Source organism: Phasianus colchicus, chromosome 34 (assembly GCF_987193195.1).
Source record: "Phasianus colchicus chromosome 34, bPhaCol1.hap1.1, whole genome shotgun sequence".
NCBI classification, from domain to species: Eukaryota; Metazoa; Chordata; class Aves; order Galliformes; family Phasianidae; genus Phasianus; species Phasianus colchicus.
Window position 1 is genome coordinate 541,060 of NC_143469.1, and position 22,810 is coordinate 563,869.

General features: G+C 51.5%; 1 protein-coding gene across 1 annotated transcript; it reads left to right on the top strand.

Annotated features, from left to right (window-relative positions):
* The first annotated feature begins 1,602 nt into the window (after positions 1-1,602).
* On the top strand, positions 1,603-6,340 carry LOC149913812 (zinc finger CCCH domain-containing protein 11A-like). Its single transcript, XM_090128819.1, has 7 exons — positions 1,603-3,435; positions 4,077-4,200; positions 4,678-4,740; positions 4,992-5,078; positions 5,368-5,706; positions 6,013-6,089; positions 6,211-6,340. Exons 1-7 carry the CDS (start codon positions 3,382-3,384, stop codon positions 6,265-6,267), a joined length of 801 nt encoding a protein of 266 aa, XP_089984945.1. The 5' UTR covers positions 1,603-3,381; the 3' UTR covers positions 6,268-6,340.
* The last annotated feature ends 16,470 nt before the right edge of the window (positions 6,341-22,810 follow it).

Below are 22,810 nucleotides of genomic sequence, written 5' to 3' on the forward strand. Positions count from 1 at the left end.
TTGGCACATGATGGGCACGTAACTTGGACATCAGGAACGTGACTTCAAAGGCTTCAAAGCATCGGGAATGTCTCCTTTGGAGAGAGACTGAGAGGTTTGGGCTTGTTGAGCCCGGAGAACAGAAGGCTCATGGGAGACCGTGTGGCTGCCTTTCAGTACACGGGGCCTCACAGATCACCCTTGCTGAGGGTGAGCACTATTCCCTCATTGAGGACATTGATGAAGATGTTGAACAAGACCGGACCCAGCACCGACCCCTGAGGAACACCGCTGGTTACAGGTCTCCAACCGGACTCTGCACCGCCAACGACGACCCTCTGCGCTCTGCCAGTCAGCCAGTTCTCAACCCACCTCACTGTCCACTCATCTGTCCACACTTCCTCAGCTTTGTCATAAGGATGTTGTGGGAGACGGTATCAAACGCCTTGCTGAAAGCAAGGTAGACTACATGCACTACATCCACCCAGCCAGTGACAACATCGTAGAAGGCTACCAGGTTGGTCAAGCATGCCCTCCCCCTGGTGAACCCTTGCTGATTACTCCTGATAACCTCCTTTTCTTCCAGTTGTCTGGAGATGGCATCCAGCACAAGCTGTTCCATCACCTTTCCAGGGACAGAGGTGTGCCCAGGTGGCCAAGAGGGCCAACAGCATCTTGCATTAGAAATAGCGTGGCCAGCAGGAGCAGGGAGGGAATCATCCCCCTGTACTCAGCCCTGGTGAGGCCACGCATTGAGCACTATGTTCAGTTTTGGGCCGCTCACTACAAAAAAAGACATTGAGGCCCTGGAACGTGTCCAGAGAAGGGCAACAAAGCTGGTATGGGGTCCGGAGCACAGGCCTTACGAGGAGCGGCTGAAGGAGTTGGGGTTGTTCAGTCTGGAGAAGAGGAGGCTCAGAGGAGACCTCATTGCAATCTACAACTTCCTGAATGGAGGCTGTGATGAGGAGGGGTTTGGCCTCGTCTCCCAGGCAACAAACAGGACCCGAGGAAATGGCCATAAGTTGTACCAGAGGAGGTTTAGGTTAGACATAAGGAAGAACTTGTTCTCTCAGAGAGCAGCCAGGCACTGGAATGGCTGCCCAGGGAGGTGGTGGAGTCGCCGTCCCTGGCAGTGTTCAAGAGGCATCTGGATTAGGAGTTACAGGATATGGTTTAGTGCTTGTGGTAGCAATGGTGATGGAAGGATGGTTTTTTCTCCTTTCCTTTTTCTTCTTTTCTTCCCTTCCTTTCCTTTTTTTCCTTTTTTCATTTTGTTTTCTGTTTTCCATCTTTTCTTTCCCTCTCCCCTTTTCTTTCCCTCTCCCCTTTTCTTTCCCTCTCCCCTTTTCTTTCCCTCTCCCCTTTTCTTTCCCTCTCCCCTTTTCTTTCCCTCTCCCCTTTTCTTTCCCTCTCCCCTTTTCTTTCCCTCTCCCCTTTTCTTTCCCTCTCCCCTTTTCTTTCCCTCTCCCCTTTTCTTTCCCTCTCCCCTTTTCTTTCCCTCTCCCCTTTTCTTTCCCTCTCCCCTTTTCTTTCCCTCTCCCCTTTTCTTTCCCTCTCCCCTTTTCTTTCCCTCTCCCCTTTTCTTTCCCTCTCCCCTTTTCTTTCCCTCTCCCCTTTTCTTTCCGTCTCTTTTCATCTCTTCCCCTTTCTTTCCTTTTTTCATTTCTTTTGATTCATTTTGTTTAGTACTTTCTTACTTTTCATCTTTTAGATTCCTTTCTAAAAGAAAAGATAGAATGGGAGACAATAATTAAAGAAACAAAACCTGCTTTGAAAGCCATGGGGCCGGATGGATTGAACCTTGGGGTGCTGAGGGGGTTGGCAGACGTGGCTGCCAAGCCGCTCTCCATCATCCTTCAGCAGTCCTGGCTAATTGGGGATGTGTCCTGGCTGTCCCTGAACGTGTTTAAAGAGCTCTGGATGTGGTGCTCAGGGACATGATTGAGTGGTGGGTTGTTAGAGTTAGGGGAGTATGGTCAGGTTGCGGTTGGACTCGATGATCTTTCGGGTCTTTTCCAACCTGATCCATTCTATGATTCTATGGATTTAACAGCAGCGTTCTTGTGGGAGTTGCATTGAAACTTGCAGTGTCTCTGGGTCCCCAGAATTACTTTCTCCAAGCTGATTTGTAGGTGCTGGCACTTCTTTAAAGCAAGAGCAGCTGCTGATGGGAGGAAGGTAGTTCAGGCTCATGAGCTCTGCAGCATCTCCCAGGATGGTACCAGAGGAGGCAGGAATGATATTGCAGAAGATGAGAAGCTCCCCAGCAGGAAGCCAGAAACTCTGCGGGAGAGTCGGAGCACGTGTGGATGCCCAGGAGGTAATGCAGCCCCAGTATTTGAGAAGCGCGTGGCCAAGGAGCTGCGGCCCAAGAACAGAGCTATTCCGCCTTTGCAGAATAGCTGGCATCCCAAGAAGGACTCGTCTGTCCTTGTAAAAAGCAGGGGGAGGGCACGTCCAAATGCTTGCTGGTTGCTTGGGAGCTCAAATCCTCCAAGCTGGAGGCAGCCTGGGGGTAACATCTCCTTGGTCCGATTGTGCAGCACCTGAGCAAGAACTGGCTGCATGAGGGTCATCTTAATTTCTCTGTTCTTTTACTTAAATAAACCCGTTGGGAGACCGTGGTGTTGGTTTCCTAAAATTTGGATCTGGGAGGTGAGCACGCCCTTTGCTTATGATGGAAGCACAGAAGTGATGCGGGCACTCGCTGAGGTCACAGTCATCGCCGAGGTGGGAGCGTTTGTGGCACAGCCGGTGAGCAGAGCTGGTGCTCTGGTGAGTGTGCTGCACGCAGAGACTGAGCTGTGAGCTTTCCTTGAGAGATCACCCTGCGAGAGCCCGTGGGAAGCACCGCTGCGGCGTGTGCGTGAGCTGGGCACAGCTCAGGCTGAGCAGGCCGAGCAGGTGAGCTGGGTTTGGTGCTGGGTGGTTGCCGGGAGGTGTCTCAGCAGGAAAGCTGGTTTGGGGTGGGCACGCTGCATCAGCCCTCGTCCCGGCTGGCAGTGAGACAGAGGGAGTTTTCTTCAGGACAGCAACACCAGCCATGTGCTTCAAGGCGCGTAACTATTGAGGAGATGGAGAACGCTTGCTGTCAGAAATCATGGCAGCTGTACAGGAGCTGGGTGTATTTTGGGGACAGTCCTTGTAACCAGCTGGTTTCGAGACATTGCCCTGCCCGAGAGTCTAAACTGCACAGCAGAAGAATGCTGGGAAAATGCTTCTTCCTCACTGTTTTTCACTTGCAGGTTCTTTCCTTAGGGTTCCTTTTTCCTTTCCAAAAGGAGATTTTGGGGATCGAGGCACTTGAAGAGAGAGTGAAGCCAGCTCTTTCCAACAGTGCGGGCAGTCCCTGTGGAGAGGACCCCGGGAACTTGAGCTTCCCCTGAGACGTTCCCCAGCATGTCTCAGCAGGGAGACGGACGCAGTTGCCATCGCTGCTTTGCGCGTGGAAAGGTATGGCTGGGTTTCTTTCGCTTGGGTTTCTCCTTTCTCTGGTTTTGGAGGGGAAGGGGTGGAGCAGGGGGAGCCCTGCTGGTCCTTTGTTAGCTCAGTAAGCGGCTGGGTTGTGCACTTGCAGCAACAGGACAGCATTGCCAGGCTCCTTAACCTGCTGGGGCAGGGTGGGAGCAGAGAGCGGGCACTGCCCTCCTGCCAGCTGCACCTGGTTATGGTTTGCCAGCTGCCCTGGGTTTCTGCTGAGAAGTTAGTTCTAGCTGCCTGCAGTAGTAAAGGGTGGGGAAGAAATAGTGGTGAAGAGCTAAGGCTGTGTACGGTAATTTTGCATGGGTTGAACTGTGGCACCTGAAGTCACTGTTTCCCTCGGAATAATGCTGGTGTTTGCAGGTGTGTTGGTTTAACCCCCCGAAGTGATGTCTGAGAGCGCCCGTCTTCTCCACCTGAACGATGAGAAAGCTGGATATGCCCAGAAATTGCAGCGCGTGCAGATGTTGTGAATGCGCTCCCAAATGTTTCCGTTAGTGATAACTAACGTCTCAGCACTCTGATACCCACCTCTGGCACCATCTGGAACGCTGCATCTCTTTGCAAACGTTGGGTGGCCGTTTCCATGGCCCTTCCTTTATTTCTCTCCTCAGAAGCAGCGCGGCGCAGTTCCCTGTGCTAGGGAGCAGCACCCAGCAGGCTGCCAGAGATCCAACAGCGCCTTGCAGCGCACAGAGGGACGCGATGGGGACGGACCATCCTTAGCACCACGCAAAAGTGAGTCTCTGCAGTCCTCTGTCATGAAGTATGGAAGAATGCATTTTAAGTATTACTTCTGAGCGGTGCAGCACTGCAGGGATGTCCGGTAACCATGGTGGAAGCATTAGAGAGGCCGACAGCAACAGATGGCAGCAGTGAGACAGAAGTGTGTGTGTAAGTGGTGGTGCTCAGAGCTGAGTGCATTCCCTGTAGGGACAAAAAATCCGTGCCTCGACTTTTGCAGCTGATAGCGTTTTGTGTGCTGACGCAGCTTTGCTCTGCAGCATGCAGAGCTGTCAGGCAGACTGGGGTTCCTCTGCTGCCACCTGAGCGGGAATGAGAGCAGTAGTGCTTTGTGCAAGCGCACTGCAGTTTAAAGATCAGTTTCTGTTCTGGCTGTAGAAGAGTGTCTTTTGGTTTTTGTGGTGGACGTGGGCTAACAGGACAGTGCTGCTCCTGGTGTCTGTGAAATCAACACACAATCTGTTGTTGTAGGGACGGAGCCTGCGCGTCCATGGAATGGTGCTGGGCTTGGGGGGAAACGGAAAGCCTCCCCAGGTAAGAAGCTCTTGTGAGCTGTGGTGTGGGTACCTGCCTCTAAATAGGGCTGCATGAAGGGCTGTGTGGGATGGAGGAGAAAAGAAGGGGCACTGCAGATCTGTGCTGACTGCAGAAATGGCACAGCGTTGTAGCAGCAGAAAGGCCAATTGAAGAAACTACGCTTGAGGAGCAGAAGTTTGTGGTTGGCTGTGCTAAAATGCTCCTCCAAAGAGATGCTCTTCATGTCTTTCTTGTTTCCTTTCTGACAGAAGCTGATGCAAGCAGGCTTGCAGTGAAGCGCAGCCTTGCAGGAAGCCAGGGGAGGAGCATGGAGTGTGGCACAGCCCCCAAGAGAGGTACAGACACACAGCAGCATCTGGGTTTGGTGCACTGTCTTTCTAGTTAGGCTTTCTGTCTGTCCTTTCCTGGGACTGCTGTCGTTGCGTGTTGCTTGAGATCTTAATCCCTGGGGATTACAGTTGCCTTTCCTGTCCCAATTGGAAATGGCCCACAGTTCAGCCAAGATCCCAAGGTCCATTGCTGTGAACACTCGAGAGTTCCTAGCATTGTGGCCCATTTTGCAGACCGAAGGCAGTGTGTGACTCTCTTTTAATCTTGCTGCTTCCCCTTGCTTGATTTGAACAGGGAGAGGTGCTGAGCCAAACGGCAAGATGTACGCGAAAGCTCCTCTCCAGGCTCCAGGAGGGCTTCCTGGAACAGCAGGTCCCAGCAGAGGGGAAAGACCTTCCCCTGCAGTTGACAACCACTCCCTCTCCAAGACCATGGCTGCAAGAAAGCGCAAGGGAGTGGAGGAAGAGGAGCAAAAAGCAGAGCTGTGGCCTGCCAAGAAACAAGTGAAGGTGGAGCGCGATGGGGAGAAGGCTCAGAGCCCACATCAGAGCAGAGGCGGTGTGCCAGCTCCAGCAACACACCCTGGGCCTGCCCCAGCGCCGACTGAGCGGTTCCGGACCTCAAAGCGAAGAGGTAGGAAGGTGCTGCAGCTGCCCTGGTGAGGTGCTTCCCTTATCAGGTGCATGGAGTTTGCTTAGGATTTGCTTTGCTTTCTCCTTCTCTCTGCGGAGAGGGGAAAAGAGTAGAAGGCTGCCGAGTCCAATGGCAAGGAAGTGCCAGAAAGTGTAACCCTCTCTTTTCCCATGAAATCCATGACGGCCTTCTGCTTGTCCCACTGGAAATACCCTTCCCTGAGAGGCTTCCTAGCCTGTTTTCATGTACCCATGTTTCCGCGGTTTTGCTGTTGACAAACTGAATTTCTCTCCTCTTTCTCTATAGCAAGACGACAACGACAAAAAGAGAGGAGAGCAGAAATGAAGAAGGCTGCTCTGAGAGCTGCCGCTGCACGTGCAGAGGTGAGTCCTCGGTGAGCACAGACACGGCTCTTGTTGTTCTCTGTCTGTCAGACGTGAAGGGGATTGTAGAATGCTGGGGGAAGCGGTGTCCTACTTTGACGCTCGCTTTCTTTCTTTCCAGTCCTCCACAATGAACAGCCTTGTGGAGATGATGGAGAAGCTGCAGCTGAAGGACTGAGTGGAGGAGCATCAGAAGGCAGCGGCTTCGTGGCAGCAGCCCAACTTGGCACTCTGGTTGCAGTCCATCAATAAACAATTGGAGCTTTGTATTCACAAAGAGCGCACGGCCTGATTTGTCCAGTGGCACTCAGTGAGCTGCTGCACCACCTCCTCGTTATCCACTCGCGGCGCTGGGTCAGAACTCCCACATCTCCATCAGGGGATGCTGCAGGTTATAGAAGCAATGGATGCACCAGTCCTTGGCCCTGCCCATAAACGCACTGCCTGCAAAGCACGTGCACAGAGCTGCGAGTAGCACGGCCTGAGCACAGGCGCGCTGAGTTAGAGAACAGCTTTCTCGAGCTGTCTGAGTTTCTCGGGGCAGCACTGAGCAGAAGTGAGCGTGTGCCCCTCACCCTGCAGGCGTCTCTGTTGGGGGAAGAGAGGCTCCGCCGGCTGCCTGATCCCGGAAGGCAGAGGTGTTCTCCTGACTTCTCTGCAGTGCTACCTTGCCTCATTGTCCCCCCTCTCTTCAGCCGTTTTGATGCTACTTTTCATCCTTTGGGCAGAGCTTGAGTCACTCTCATCATCGCACAGCTTTGTACTGAGCGGTGTGGAATTTTCTGGCTTTGCTCTTAAAAGCCTAGGCTGAAAACTGCAGCGTGCATGCTTAGTTTACATGGGGACATGGGGGGGGACATCCCCTAACCCCCATTATCGAAAAATAAACCTTAATTGCAAAAGTGAGGGGTGTCAACCGCCGACCAATGGGAACAAAGTGGTCCGTGGGGGTGACACTGTGGGGGTGTCCCCATCTCCAGTACGTGACACCACCAGGGTGCCATGAAGGTGTCCCCAACTTTGGTGGTGTGACAGCACGATGCTGTGTCCCCACTTCTCCAGGAAGTCCTCCAGCTGGTTACAGTGTCCCCAGCTTCGGCTCAACGTCCCCAGGGGGTCCTTTTGTCCCCTCTGCATGACGGTGACACCCGATGCTGGCTGCCGAACGCGACACCCGATGACGATGACACCGCGTCACGGCTGTGCCACGCTGGTGTCACACAGTCCCCTCTGGTGGTGGCACAGAGTTCACCACCGTGCGTGTCCACATCCTCATGTCAGACGATGGTGACAGCGCCAGAGGACTCCAGTGTCACCAGGTCCAGTTCTAGGTGGGCCTGGAGGGGTGACAAAGAACAGTGAGAGGCTCAGTGACAGCATGGTGACAATGCAGAGCTGCCTGTGCCTGGCCCCATGCGGTGGTCAGAGTACAGGGAATGGTGTCACCCGATAGATGGTGGCACACAAGTGATGGTGACACCAGATGACGGTAACAACAGTGACAGCCAGGGATGTGGACACTGCGTCACGGCTGTTCCACATCGAGGTCACCCTGTGTCACGGCGTCACCTGAAGACAGTGACACTCAACGACTCCCAGTGGCATCCAGTGAAGGGAAGAACCAACAATGGTGACACCACCGACCCCATGTCACACCCACAGCAGACCCCACATGTCCCCGACTGTCCCCAGCTCCCCTCCCTGTACACTCCTCGTCACCTCTTCAATGAGGATGGCACCGCTCTGCAGTTGTGCCAGTCCTCTTCTTGGTTGCAAGTGTCCCATTTGGTTTTGTCATCCAGTATTTTTGGGAGAAAACGTGTGGTAGTTCTAAGAGAAGGGGTATTTCTGGGAGAAAATATCCTCTTTTTGGAAGAGAAGGTGAAATTTACCACTGAAATGTGGTATTTCTGGGAGAAAATGACATACTTGAGGGAGAGAACTCGGAAATGGTGGGAGAGAATGTCTTCTATTCGAGAGCAACTGTGGTATTTTTGGTGTGACGACTGGTCCTTTGGGGAGAAAATACGGTAAATATGGGAGAAAATGTCCTCTTGAGGAGTGTCAAGTAGTACTTTTGAGAGAAAATGTCAGGTATTTCTCAGAAAACTGCTGTTTCTGGGAGATAGTAGCATCCTTGGTTGGAAAATGACAGGTGTTTGTGAGAAAGCTGGTATTTTGGGAAAAAAGGCCGTATTTTTAAGACGAAGCTGGTATTTCTGGGGGAATATGTCCCGTCTTTGGGAGAAAAGTGGTCTATCTTGGAGAAAATGTCATGTATTTGGGAGAAAACTGGTCTATCTGGAAGAAACTGCCATTTTTCTGGGAGTAAGTGTGATCCTGAGGAGCGTCAAGTAGTATTCTTGGGATGAAACGTGAGGTATTTCTAAGCGTAGTGGTATTTCTGGGAGAAAATGTCTTGTTTTGGGGGGAAAAGATCACATGTATGTGAGAAAGCTGGTATTTCTGGGAGTAAACGCCATATTTTTAGGAAAAAATGAGTATTTCCCGGATAATCGGTCACATAGTTAGGAGAAAAGTGGTCTATCTGGGAGAAAATGTCCTTGTTTTTTGGTGGAAGAGATCATGTGTAGGGGACTAAAATAGTGTTCCCGGATGAAAATGTCACGTATCTGTGAGAAAAGTGGTATCTGTGGGTCACAGTGCTGTTCCCCAGGGGTCGGTGCTGGGGCCTGTCCTCCTCAAGATCTTTCTTGATGAGCTGAGGGCACTGAGTGCACCCTCGGGAAGTTTGCGGATGACACCAGGCTGGCTGGAAGTGTGGATCTGCCTGGGGGTAGCGAGGCCCCACAGAGGGATCTGGACAGGCTGGAGAGCTGGGCTGAAGCCAATGGGATGAGTTCCAACAAGGCCAAAGGCCAGGTCCTGCGCTTTGGCTGCAACAACCCCAGGCGACGCTACAGGCTGGGGGCGGAGCGGCTGGAAGATGCGTAGAGGAAGTGGACCTGGGGGTGTTGATGGATGCTGGGCTGAAATGAGCCAGCAGTGTGCCCGGGTGGCCAAGAAGGCCAATGGCATCCTGGCCTGCATCGGGAACGGTGTGGCCAGCAGGAACAGGGCAGTGATTGTCCCCCTGTCCTCAGCTCTGATGAGGCCACACCTCGAGTGCTGTGTCCACTTTTGGGCCCCTCACTGCCAGAAAGACATCGAGGCCCTGGAGCGGGTTCAAAGAAGGGCGCCAAGGCTGGCGAGGGGTCTGGAGCACAGAGCTCACGAGGAGCGGCTGAAGGAGCTGGGGTTGTTCAGTTGGAGAAGAGGAGGCTCAGGAAGACCTTACTGCTCTCTAGAATTACCTGAAGGGAGCTTGTAGAGAGCTGGGCTTCAGCCTCTTCTCTCGTGTCACTAGTGCCGAAAAACAACGTTATAACCCACAAATATCAGTGTTCTCCCAAATCACGATGTTTTCTTCCGGAAAGATCACTTTTCAATCCTAAATATGACAATTTGTTCCAAAAATGCGATATTTTCTCCCGGAAATACAAGCATTCTCCAAAATCCATGATATTTTCTCCCAGAATGCCAGCTTTATCAGAGATATATGAAATTTTCTTCCAAAATTATGATATTTCCTCCCAGAAATATCAGTTTCCTTAGAAATACTTCACGTTTCCTCCAAAAAATACAACATTACAATACCCCCCCTTCCCCATAATGTGATACTTTCTCCAGGGAGTCACAGTTTTCTTAGAAATACCTCATGTTTTCTCCAAACAATATGACATTACAGTCCTCAGTATGACATTTTCTCCCAAAAATAGGACATTTCCTCCCAGAAATACCAGTTATCTTTACAAAAATAGGACTGCAGCCATCGGAGATCTGCTGGAAGGACAGACGGCCAGCTCCAGGAGCTCCAGGAGGCTCCTGGAATGCAGCCATGGTCACTTTGTGCTCCGGGCGTTGGGCAGACCGACCAGAGGTGAAGCGTGGCTGGATCTGCTGCTCAGCAGTGCGGAGGAGATGATGAGTGAAAGGCGTTCAGGTTGGGGCAGCCTGGCTGCAGTGAGCACGGCTTGTGGGGTTGGTGATCCGAGGGATGTGGGCATGGCAAGGAGTGGGGCAGGACCTGAGCTTTGGGACGGCGAGCTTTAAGCTTTCACGGGCTGATGGCCCAGATCTCTGTGGATCTGTCTGTAAAAACAAAGATGGTGAGCAAAGCTGGCTGCTTTTCAAGGCTGCCTTCCCTTCTGAGAGCACAAGAGCTCTCCGTCCCTCTGAATAGAAAGCAGAGGACGCAGGAAGCCCATCGGCTCGGCGCAGACCTGCTGGGCAGCTGGGGGCAAAGCAAGGAGCAACGAGCTCTGCTAACAGGCCGTGTCACCTGGAGCAATACAGGGCTAACAAACAGGCCGTGTCACCTGGAGCAATACAGGGCTAACAAACAGGCCATGTCACCTGGAGCAATACAGGGCTAACAGGCCGTGTCACCTGGGAAGAATACAGGGATGTCTGGACCTGCAGACGTGGGATCAGGAAACACAAGGCGCAGAACTGAACTTGGAGAGGGACGTGAAAAACAACAGGAAGACTTTCTACACGTGCATTGGCCAGAAGAGACAGGTCAAAGCAAGTGTGCCTCCTTTGTAAATGTAAAAGGAGAACTGCCCGCAACAGATGGAGAGAAGGCTGAGGTACAGAATGTGTTCTGTGCCTCGGTCTTCACTGGCAGCCAGGATTCCAGAGTTTGTCACGTCCCTGAGCCCTGCATCCATAAACCTCCAGGTGGGGACCGGGGTGGTAAATACCCCCTGCTGTGAGGGCAGAGCAGAGAGACTGCCTGATGAGATTGAACGTGTGCAAGTCTATGGAGCAGATAGATGGTGAGATGTGAGACTGAACGTGTACAAGTCTATGGGCAGGATGGCGTGCATCTCAGGGCTCTGAAGAAGCTGGCTGCCGAGCCGCTCTCCATCATATTTGAGAAGTCGTGGCTGTCAGGTGAGGTCCCAGATGCCTGGAGGAAGGGTCACGTCACTGCCGTTGGCAAGAAAGGGAGCAAGGAGGACACGGGAACTACAGGCCGGTGAGTCTCACCTCTGTGCCTGGGAAGATGATGGGACAGATCCTCCTGGATGACATGCTTGATCACATGAGGAGTGAGCGTGTGATCCGAGACAGCCAGCACGGCTTCAGCAGGGGAAGTCATGCTTAACCAATCTGGTGGCCTTCTGTGATGGAGTGACGGCATCGGTGGACAAAGGGAGGGTGACTGATGTCATTTCCCCGGACTTGAGCACGGCCTTTGACACGGTCCCCCACCACAAACTGATCTGCAAACCAGAGGGATGTGGATTTGATGGGTGGACCACTCGATGGATAAGGAATTGGTTGTAAGGCTGCAGACAAAGAGTGGTTATTAATGGCTCTATGTCCAGGTGAGGCCGGTAACGAGCGGCATCCCCCAGGGCTCTGTCTTGGGACCGGTGCTCTTTAGCGTCTTTATCAATGACATGGATGGTGGAATCGAGTGCACCCTCAGCAAGTTTGCTGACGACACCAAGCTGAGCGGTGCAGTTGACACGGCTGAAGGAAGGGATGCCATTCGGAGGGACCTCGACAGGTTGGAAAGGCGGACCCGGGTGAACCTAATCAGGTCCTACACAGCACAGTGCAAGGTTTTGCACTTGGGCCGGAGGAATCCCAGGCATCCATACAGACTGGAAGGAGCGGTCCTTGAGAGCAGCCCCGTGGAGAAGGACCTGGGGGTCCTGATAGATGAAAAGCTTAGCATGAGCCAGCAGTGTGCCCTTGCAGGTGGGAAAGCAAATGGGATCCTGGGCTCCATCAGAAGAGGGGTGGCCAGCAGGGACAGGGAGGTGATTGTCCCCCTCTACTCCACTCTTGTGAGGCCCCATCTGCAGTACTGCGACCACGTCTGGAGCCCCCAGTACAAGAAAGACAGGGAGCTGTTGGAGAGGATCCAGAGGAGGGCCACAAAGATGATCAGGGGACTGGAGCACCTCCCTTATGAGGACAGGCTGAGGGAGCTGGGCTTGTTCAGCCTGGAGAAAAGAAGGCTGCGGGGTGACCTCATTGCAGCATTTCAGTACCTAAAGGGAGCCTACAAGCAGGAGGGAAGTCAACTCTTGGAAAGGGTAGAAAACTGCAGGACGAGGGGAAATGGTTTGAAGTTGAGGGAGGGAAGATTTAGGGTGGATGTCAGGGGGAAGTTCTTTACAGAGAGAGTGGTCAGGTGCTGGAACAGCTGCCCAGAGAGATTGTGGATGCCCCATCCATCCCTGGAGGTGTTCAAGGCCAGATTGGATGGGAACCTGGGCAGCCTGGTCTAGTGTGAAACGTGGAGGTTGGTGGCCCTGCATGTAGCAGGGGGGTTGGAGATTCATGATCCTTGAGGTCACTTCCAACCCTGGCAATTCTGTGATTCTCCTATTCTGTGTCTTCTCCCTGATGCCAATTGGAAGTGATATCCTTTAGTCTTCAGTATAACAGACATTCTGTGACTGTGCTTTAAGACAGTCTCCCTTGAGCGTTTTAGTTGTGCTTGTTTAGTGCTCGTAAAACCAACTGTGCAAGTGCTGCTCTCCTCCCCATTGTGAGGGGATTGCTGGCAGGAGCTAAGCAGTTCCCACAGGCACATCCAGCAAGGAGCTGCCGTGGCAGATGGGCGGGTGGAGCAGCTGTCTTCCAACCTGTCCACTGCAGCAGTTGGCATTCTGTAAGCTACTCTTCCCCAGTTTGCAGAACCAGTATCAAAAGTTGATACTCTTTTGTGAAAGAGTAAATGGGAGTAGAAAAAAGAGGCAATATGACATTCCTGACTGCAGATAAACAACAGCACAGATGCTGGTCACCGCCGCAGAAAAAGCTGGACTTGTTAATGAAGCAGCTTATCCATCTGTGCTGGGATTTTGTACAGCTGACCTCACCTGCCTCTCATTCCTTGCCATCGCCCCCTTTTTCTTCTAAGGTGAAAAAGACAGCCTTATTCTTTGTGAGTCCGTAATTGTGATCGTTTATTGATTGAGTACAACCAGATAAGACATGGAGTGCCAAGTTGGGCGGCACTCGCAGCGCTACCCTGTAACACCACACACTGCAGCTGCTGCCTTCTGATGTTCTTCCTCTCAGTCCTTCAGGTGCAGATTCCGCATCATTGCCACAGGGCTGTTCATTATAGAGGACTGGAAAAAAACAAAGCAAGTGTAGAAATAGGAGAGGAACAATCTAGGGAGAGCTTACTAAGAAAGTCTGAACAGTAAACTTCCACAACAGCCCCATGCAGAACAGCAGGTTACTGCCATTCAGATCACTGACATTACTTCCCATAACACACAGCTTAGCTGCTGTCCCCTCCCTTCCCTACCTGAGCTGCATGCCCTTCCTTTTCCCTACCTGAGCTGCTGTCCCCTCCCTTCCCTAGCTGAGCTGCATGCCCTTCCTTTTCCCTACCTGAGCTGCATGCCCATCCTTTTCCCTACCTGAGCTGCATGCCCTTCCTTTTCCCTAGCTGAGCTGCATGCCCTTCCTTTTCCCTACCTGAGCTGCTTGCCCCTCGCCTCCTTTTTCTTGGTGCTCTTGCCTTTTCCTGCTACTCACTCCCAATCTCAACACTTGCCTGCTCTGCTTGCTGCTCTGACAAGTGCCTCTTAACTCTGCTCGCAGCTTCTCTCCTTCTGCATGCCCTTCTCTATTCCCTTCTCGTGCCCTTCAGGCTTCTGCTCCCCTTGCTGAGCAAGCCCATGCCCGGTAGCTCCCCTTCAACCTCCTCCGCCCTTTGCCTTTCTCCACACAGATGCTTGCTTCTGGCCAGCACTCCTGCCCGCTGCCTAGCCCACAGCCCGCATCTCTTGGGGAGACAGCAAGGTGGCCTGGAGCTACCCACACCTCCTCCCGGGCACGGCTTCTCAGCTTTGCTTCAAGCCCACAAAAAGCCCCAAGGAGCTCCTCTTACCTTTGGGCTCAGCTTCTTCTCCTGCCGTGCAGCTCCTGTGCCAGGCCGGGGCTCAGCTCTTCCCACACTCCACCATTCCTGCAAGATTGCTTTCTCTCATTCACTGCCTTCCTTTGCTTTCCTTTGCCCTGCTACCCTTAGCTTCCCTACTTGCTTCCTCTACATTTACGTGCACCGCTTTGTACTTCTGAGTCTCTTCTTTGCCTCTTCTTTCTCTATTTTCCCTTCAACCCTCCCCTCCCCCTCCCCTCACCCCTCCTTCCCATTTTTCTCTTCCTGCCCTCCCCTCTCTCCTCTCCCCCCCTCCTTCCCTTCCCCTCCCCTCCTGTACCCCCCCTTTTCTCCCTTTCCCCTCCCCTTCCCCCTTGCCTTATGGCAAACTCACCTTTCCTGCTCTTCACTCCCTCCTTCTTCATTCTCCTGCCTTTTGCTGCTACTCTCGCCTTGCTTTCCCTTGCTGTGCTCTGCTTTGCTTTCTCTACATTTTGGCCATCCAGTCTTTTCTCAGCTGTTATTCTTGACTGTTTACCTCTTTGACCTTTTTGGGCTTTTTTCTTTTTCTTCTTTTTTTATGCTTTCATTTCTTTTTTCATTTCATTGCACTTGTTCTTTTTTTTTTCTCTTTTCGTTTTTTTCTGTCTTCTTCTATTTTTTCTCTTTTTCATCTTGGTTTTCTTTTTTCATTTTCACTCTTTTTTTCTTTTTTTTATTCTTTTTTTCTTTTTTTTTCATTGCCGCCTGAGGGGAGAAGAGCTCTGAGCCGGCTGCCAACGGCCGTTCCCGCGCGCCGCGCCTCAGCCAATCGGAGCCGGCGCCGCTGCCGCTGACCAACGAGAGCCCGGGGGCGGGACGGACCGGCACCTGCCCAATGAGAGCCCGCGGGCGGTGCGGCGTTGCGCTGCGCTGTTGGTGGGAGGAGCGCGGCAGGGGGCGGGCCGTGGGTGGGGCCTCGAAGTGCGCCCTACTGCTATAGGGGGTGCGAGATGGGACTGGGATTGACAGGTGGGAGGTGGGGCTTGGATGTGGGGTTGGGACATGAGGTTTGGAACTGGGCTTGGGAGCTGGGGTTGGGATGTTGGATGTGCATTGGGATGTGAAATGTAGGGTTGGGGTGTGGGGATATGGATATGGGGTGGATATGGAATGGGAGATAGGAAAATGGAATATATATGGGATGGGCTTGGGATGGACATGGGACCAACACTGAAGAAGGTGGGATGGATTGGGGATGAAATATGGACACGGGATGGGATTGGGATGATAGTGGCATGGGATAAGTAGATGGAATGGACATGGGATGCATGTGGGGATAAGGATTCGGAATGGCTATGGATATAGGGTTAGGGATGGGGATAGGATGTGGGGGTATGGATATGGGATGGGTTTGAGATGGCTGTGGGGTGGATATGATGGATATGGGATGGGATAACATTGTGGGATACGGACAAGGGATGGCTACGAGATGGGGCTGTACTGGTTATAGGACCATAGGGGCGATGGGGCCAGGATGCTGCAGTCACCTCTGTCCCCAGAGTTCATCCCCAGTGTGACACATGGAGCCCCACAGCCGCTCCTCTGCCCTTTATCACTTACATGGGGAGGACATCCCCCAACCTCCATTATCAAAAATAAACCTTAATTAGAAAAGTGAGGGGTGTCAACCCCGCCCCATGGGAACAATGTTTTCTGTGGGAGAGGGCACAGATGGCGTCTCCAGAGGGCTGTCCCAAACTCTGGGGGGTGTTCACAACTCTAGGATATGACACCACCAGGGTGCCATGAAGGTGTCCCAAGCTTTGGGGTGTGACACAGGGATGTCCCCAATTTTGGTGGTGTGACATTGTCATGTGGTGTTCCCACTTCCCTGGGAAGTCCTCCAGGTGGTCACGGTGTCCCCAGCTTCGGCTCAATGTCCCCAGGGTTTTTTTTGTCCCCTCTGCATGACGGTGACACCCGGCGCCAGCTGCCAGGAGTGACGCCCAACGGTGATGACACCGCATCACGGCTGTGCCACACTGGTGTCACACAGTCCCCTCTGGTGGTGGCACAGAGTTCACCACCGTGCATGTCCCCGTCCTCATGACAGACGATGGTGACAGCACCAGAGGTTTCCGGTGTCACCGGGTCCTGCGGTAGGCAGGTCTGGAGGGGTGACAAACAACAGTGAGAGGCTCAGTGACAGCATGGTGACAACGTGGTGCCGCCTGTGCCTGCCCCCATGTGATGGTCAGAGTACAGGGAATGGTGTCACCCGATAGATGGTGGCACACAAGTGATGGTGACACCAGATGACGGTAACAACAGTGACAGCCAGGGATGGGGACGCTGCGTCACGGCTGTTCCACATCGAGGTCACCCTGTGTCACGGCGCCACCTGAAGACAGTGACATTCAGTGTCACCCAATGGCATCCAGTGAAGGTGGCACCCAACAATGGTGACACCACCAACCCCATGTCACACCTGCACCAGACCCCACGTGTCCCCCGACTGTCCCCAGCCCCTCTCCCTGTACTCCTCCTCGTCACCTCTTCAATGAGGATGTCACCGTGCTGCAGTTGTGCCACCATGGCAGGGGGGACAGCTTGGGACAGTCACGGACAGCCAGGGTGACAGCATCCAGGAGCTGTAGGACGCTGATGGGGCTCTCGATGGGGCTCACTATGTTTAATGATTTAATTCGGGCTGGGGTCCAATTTGCTAAGATTGACCGCCAGCCCAACCATGTTCTTCTCCAGCTTTGGAGATAGCTAAAGGACAACCAAAAATTTCAGACCTACCCTAAGAAACCAAGGGTAAGGGTTACAGAGAGAATGCCAACAACAACATGGAACTTAGAAGATTTCATTGTTGCTAATAGAAAAAAAAGCCGCCTCAGGTGTCTCGGGCTACAATGCCTGAGGCACTGGAAGCAAAAGAATTGGCCATAGCTCAATTCATGGCGTGACGAGGGATGTTAGTCCCCCTAGGGCCTCCAGATAGGACCAGAGGCCCCGTGTAGAATTAAGGATTTATTGGTCCCCAAAAAACATTCAGAGAGTTATGGCATTGGTGGACACTGGAGCAGAAACATCAATTATCTACAAAGATCCAACCAAATTTGGTGGAGACAGAGTGATGATTGGTGGCTTTGGGGGACAGACTATTCCTGTCACCCAAACATGGTTGAATCTGAGGGTGGGGCGTCTCCCACCCCGGGAGTGTAAGGTGTGTATTGCCCCAGTGCAGGAATACATCTTGGGCATAGATATTCTATGGGGTCTGGCTCTCCAGACAACTGTGGGAGAGTTCAGACTTGGACAGAGATGTATCCGTACCCGGGCAGTGCAGGCAATATTAAGAGGCCATGTGAAACATGGGCCCATTTGCCTGCCGAAACCGCGCCGGATTACTGATGTAAGGCAGTACAGACTCCGGGTGGGCAAGATGAAATATGGGGAACGGTGCAGGAATTAGAAAAAGTGGGCATTGTAAGACCTGCACACAGCCCATATAATTCCCCCACACGGCCAGTGCGAAAGTCGGATGGCACGTGGAGAATGACAGTGGATTACAGAGAGTTAAATAAGGTCACGCCGCCTGTTCATGCGGCCATAACCAACATTGCCTCCCTAATGGACACATTGAGTAGGGAGATAAAAACCTATCACTGTGTCCTGGATTTAGCAAACGCGTTCTTCAGTATCCCGATTGCTGAGGAATCGCAAGATCAGTTTGCGTTTACGTGGGGAGGCAGGCAGTGGACCTTTCAGGTCCTGCCACAGGGGTACGTGCATTCACCAACGTATTGTCACAATCTAGTGGCGTGTGACCTGGCTGATTGGAAAAAACCTGATGATGTTAACCTGTATCATTATACTGATGATCTCCTGCTGACATCCAACTCACTGGAGGCATTAAGGCAGGCGGCAGATTCATTAACCGCCTATTTACAGCAGAGAGGATGGGCTATAAATCCCCAGAAGGTGCAAGGTCCGGGCCTGTCCGTAAAATTCCTGGGGGTGGTTTGGTCAGGAAAGACCCAAGTACTGCCCAGTGCTGTCTTAGATAAGGTTCAGGCGTTCCCAGTCCCTACAACATCGAAGCAGCTGCAAAGTTTCTAGGTATACTGGGTTACTGGCGTTCCTTTATACCTCACCTAGCGCAGCTGCTAAGGCCGCTGTACAGACTCACAAAAAAGGGGCAGCTATGGGACTGGGGGAAAACAGAACAGGATGCTTTCCAACAGGCAAAACTGGCAGTTAAACAAGCCCAGGCATTGGGTATATTCGATGCTACCCTCCCAGCTGAGTTGGATGTCCACGTTACTCAAGATGGCTTTGGTTGGGGCCTGTGGCAACGCCAGAGTTCTGTTCGGACCCCCATTGGTTTTTGGTCTCAGGTCTGGGATGGAGCAGAAGAAAGATACAGTATGATTGAAAAACAGTTATTGGCTGCCTATTCAGCATTACAGGCAGTAGAGCCAATAACCCAGACGGATGAAGTCATAGTTAAGACCACTCTGCCGATTCAGGGGTGGGTGAAAGGTCTGACCCACCTTCCTAAGACAGGGGTGGCCCAAGCACAAACAGTGGCACGATGGGTCGCCTACCTCAGCCAAAGGAGCAGTCTGTCTTCATCAGCCTTAAAAGAAGAGCTTCAGAAGATCCTAGGCCCAGTGACCTATCATTGTGATGCACCAAAAGAAACACTGGTCGCTCCACCAGAGAAGAGCCCCGTTCAGGAGGGGAAATATCCTATCCCTGAAGATGCCTGGTACATGGATGGGTCCAGCAAGGGCAACCCGAGCAAGTGGAGAGCGATAGCATACCATCCTTCGACTGAGACAATCTGGTTTGACGAGGGGGATGGTCAGAGCAGCCAACGGGCAGAACTGCAAGCCGTGTGGATGGTTATACCCAAGGAACCCGGTGATGGTATCCTGAATACCTGTACAGACAGTTGGGCTGTGTACCGGGGGCTTACTCTTTGGATTGCACAGTGGGCCACCCAAGAATGGACTATCCACGCCCGACCAATCTGGGGCAAAGACATGTGGTTAGACATATGGAATACAGTCAAACACAGGACTATATGTGTCTACATGTTTCTGGTCATCAGCCCCTACAGTCACCGGGAAATGATGAAGCTGACACGCTGGCCCGAGTTTGATAGATTGAGAATTCACCATCTGAGAACATCGCCCGTTGGTTACATCAGAAGCTACGGCATGCGGGACAATAGACAATGTGGGCAGCTGCTAAAGCATGGGGGCTGCCCATACAGCTACCTGACATCGTCCAGGCATGCCGGCATTGCGACGCTTGCTCTAAGATGAGACCGAGATCATTGCCGGAAACGACAGCCCATCTTGCTAGAGGACACAATCCTCTGCAACGATGGCAGGTTGATTACATTGGGCCCCTTCCTCGGTCTGAGGGGGCGAGATATGCTCTGACCTGCGTCGACACTGCAAGTGGGCTACTGCAGGCCTATCCAGTACCGAAAGCAAACCAGGCATATACCATCAAGGCACTGACTAAACTGATGTCTGCCTACGGGACACCTCAAGTCATCGAGAGCGACCAAGGGACTCATTTTACTGGTGCAACGATACAGCGCTGGGCAGAAGAAAACATCGAATGGCGATTCCACCTGCCATATAATCCAACGGGGGCAGGCCTCATTGAATGTTATAATGGTATTCTTAAGACTGCCCTGAAGACAGACTCCCAGTCCCTGCAGGGGTGGACGAAAAGACTGTATGAAACCTTGCGGGACCTGAATGAAAGACCCCGAGACGGCAGACCCAGTGCCCTGAGAATGCTGCAGACAACATGGGCCACCCTGCTTAGGATCCAAATTACGGGCACTGATTATCAGGTAAGACCTAGATTGGTAATGAAAATAATCTTCTGCTCCCTGCCCCTGAGAATTTAGAACCAGGCACCCATAGAATAAAATGGCCTTGGAAGGTGCAGGTAGGACCCAAGTGGTGTGGCCAACTTGCACCTTGGGGGAGACTGTTGGAGGTGGGAGGCTCAGTAGTTCCTCCAGTAATAGGTACATCGCCAACTGATATTGTGGTCAACACTCCGATCTTCACTGCTAAAGGGACCCCCATCATGTCTCTATGGCAGATCAGGAGACCTCCTTTGGTGCCTGACAAAGTTATGCAGCCACAGATATCTGGCCAGAAGGTGTGGTACAGGCGGCCGGGACGTGCCCCAGTACAAGCGGAAGTGTTGACCCAGGATAGAAGGACGGCCTGTATCTTGCCCTGGAGAGCAGACCTTCCCCTCCTGGTACCCTTGAAACATCTGTATTACTCCCCGTGAGTCTTCGAGCCTTCAGGATCACCGCAAGGAACGAAATGCCATCAAAGCGTTCCAGTGTTACAGTCAGATCACGTGCGACACCTGGTGATGGCCTACATGGGACTGATGGAGCAGAGGACGGACCTGCACCTGACAACCGCATGCCTCCAGTAACTTCATCGAGCACTGGCCCATACAAGAATATCAACGTTCACCAATCGTCACTTGTCTTGAATTGTACCAACATGCGTCACGATGGAAACTGTATAAGTGTCGTGATATAAGCGGGTCTCTGTATTAGGAAAAGCTTACCTATTAGTCAACCTGATCATTGGTTCATGCCGTGAAGGGGTGGAGTGTATGGGAACTGCTGAGTCACGGCCTGAACCTCTGATTAGTCACCTGAGGCGAGCAATGAGTCAGCCCTGGGAGCACAGGTGAAAGCAATTCACCTGTGCTGCAGGAAGGGGTGGAGCCTGGCTCCACCTCTCCTAGACCCATTTAAGAGCTCACTACCAGTGGGGAAGGATCTCTCCCTCTTTGGATGATCCACTCCACTGGTCTTTCCTGAGCAAGCCCACAACATGGGTAAGCATCCTATTTATTCTTTTTGTCTTGCTATGCCTAACTCTCTTGCTTATTTCATTATTATGACATCTTGATATTATTTGATTTATATAATATTCCTTTATATAATTTTCATTGATTATACACTAGCACAGAGAAACTCCTCTCCTGTCCACAAACTGGTTACTCAGGGAAACTGATGCCTGCTAGATGTTCTGTGACTCAGAAAAACATATTCCCTTCTGGATTGTTTCTGTTTGTTTGGTTTTTAAATGCAGTAAAGATGAAACAATACCTTTCAAGTGCCTCTCTGCGCTGATGGACATCTCCCGAAGCAAACTTCATTTTAATAAAGCTAGAACGAGCCAGTAGATGACTGCTCTTGATAGCTCCCCAATTCTTTGTATTAAGTTCCAAGTCCTGGGCTGATTTGAGGCATTCCTAAAGAATAAAGTTCATCAGAGGATGAGGAACCACCATCTTTCTGTGAAGGCAAGGACATTACTTCTCCAGGACACACTGCTACCTAACCCAGGATCACAGCTGAGGCATTAACATATCCTTCAGCAGTAAAGTTTCAGGAACTCTTTGAACAGTTCTCCCCCTGATGGAGCTGCTATATCCAGCTTAGACTTGAAGTAAGAAAATAAGCAAGGTTTAACTTTAGGAAGAAAATCCCCATTAAACAATTGGCTTCAGTAGACTTTCATTTGGAAAAGTTAAATCACTTGAGCAATAGCTGTCAGTGGAACAAAAATAACAGACTATGACCAGTTTTGAGGATATGGAAGATTATGACAGGATCAAAAGATGGTTAAATAGCTCAAGTGTCTTTACGACACAGGAGCACCATTCCAAGCTTGTCTCCAGAGGTATTTTCTTCTCTGCCTCCTGAACATGGAGCACAGCATCTCGTAACTTATTGCGTGAGTGGTACAGTGCAACAAGTCTGATGTTAAGGTAGACATCATCGGGTCTCACACGGAGTTCAGCTTGAGTCACATAAAAGAGCTCATTCCAGCCATCTTCGACTTTATATTCTTGAAACTTCTCCTATTAAACATCAAGGCAACGTATTAATTTTTTTTTTTCCACATCAGCCTTTTCAACAACCACATTACCTGACAGTTTGCTCACCTCCGCTACACAGACTACAGACTTGCTGGAATTACTCCAACATCTTAGAAATGAGATAACAGGGGAAAAAACTTCACTGTGCCTCTCGTAGATGCCAAGTTAAGACTGTCAGACTATCTGAGACAGAGACAGCACACCTTGTTACAGAATAGCTGGTCCAAATAAGACAACAGAAAGCTAACAGAAGCCTCTGAGAACCTCTGTGTCCCTGCAGCTGTGCTACATAAAACTAAGTGCCAAATTGACACTGCATAACTGATGAAAGCATTTACACTGTAGTTGAGAATGACAGCACTTCCTACATTCTGCATTTTTAAACTCAAAAAAACTAAAAAGCAGTTTAGTCGCAACAGACACATCAAGTATTGCCTATCTAAACTCAACTTCTTGGATATTATTGCTAACACAGTTTCCCCACATTTTTGAACACCTCAACCTTAAAATGCATGTGAAAGCCCAGAGCTGCAATTTTCAAGCAAGCTAGACAAAAACATCAGACAGCAAAGAAATTAACATGTAATAGATTCATGCTAAACTAATGCTAAACTAATTTAGCCAAGGAAATATTGTGAGATGACTAGATGGCATGCTAGAAGCACCCAGTCAGATACGGAAAGTTTCTTCAAGGCACAGAGCAGAGATGAGAAGCTGGAATTTACCTTCAATCTGAGAGCAGCAGGATTCCTGGGGAGCAGCCTGGCCGCTTTCTCAACCCAGTATTTTGCTCTTCCATCACTGGTGTCTTTATTGCAGAATAGCTCCACAATTTTCAGCACCAGATCCTTCTGTA

What these genes read in the sequence shown, in the direction of transcription:
- LOC149913812 (XM_090128819.1), top strand. Translation starts at nt 3,382, where the DNA reads ATGTCTCAGCAGGGAGACGGACGCAGTTGCCATCGCTGCTTTGCGCGT. An exon ending in ATCCTTAGCACCACGCAAAA is followed by an intron (nt 4,201 to 4,677) that starts GTGAGTCTCTGC and finishes CTGTTGTTGTAG; the next exon opens with GGACGGAGCCTGCGCGTCCA. An exon ending in CTGCCGCTGCACGTGCAGAG is followed by an intron (nt 6,090 to 6,210) that starts GTGAGTCCTCGG and finishes CTTTCTTTCCAG; the next exon opens with TCCTCCACAATGAACAGCCT.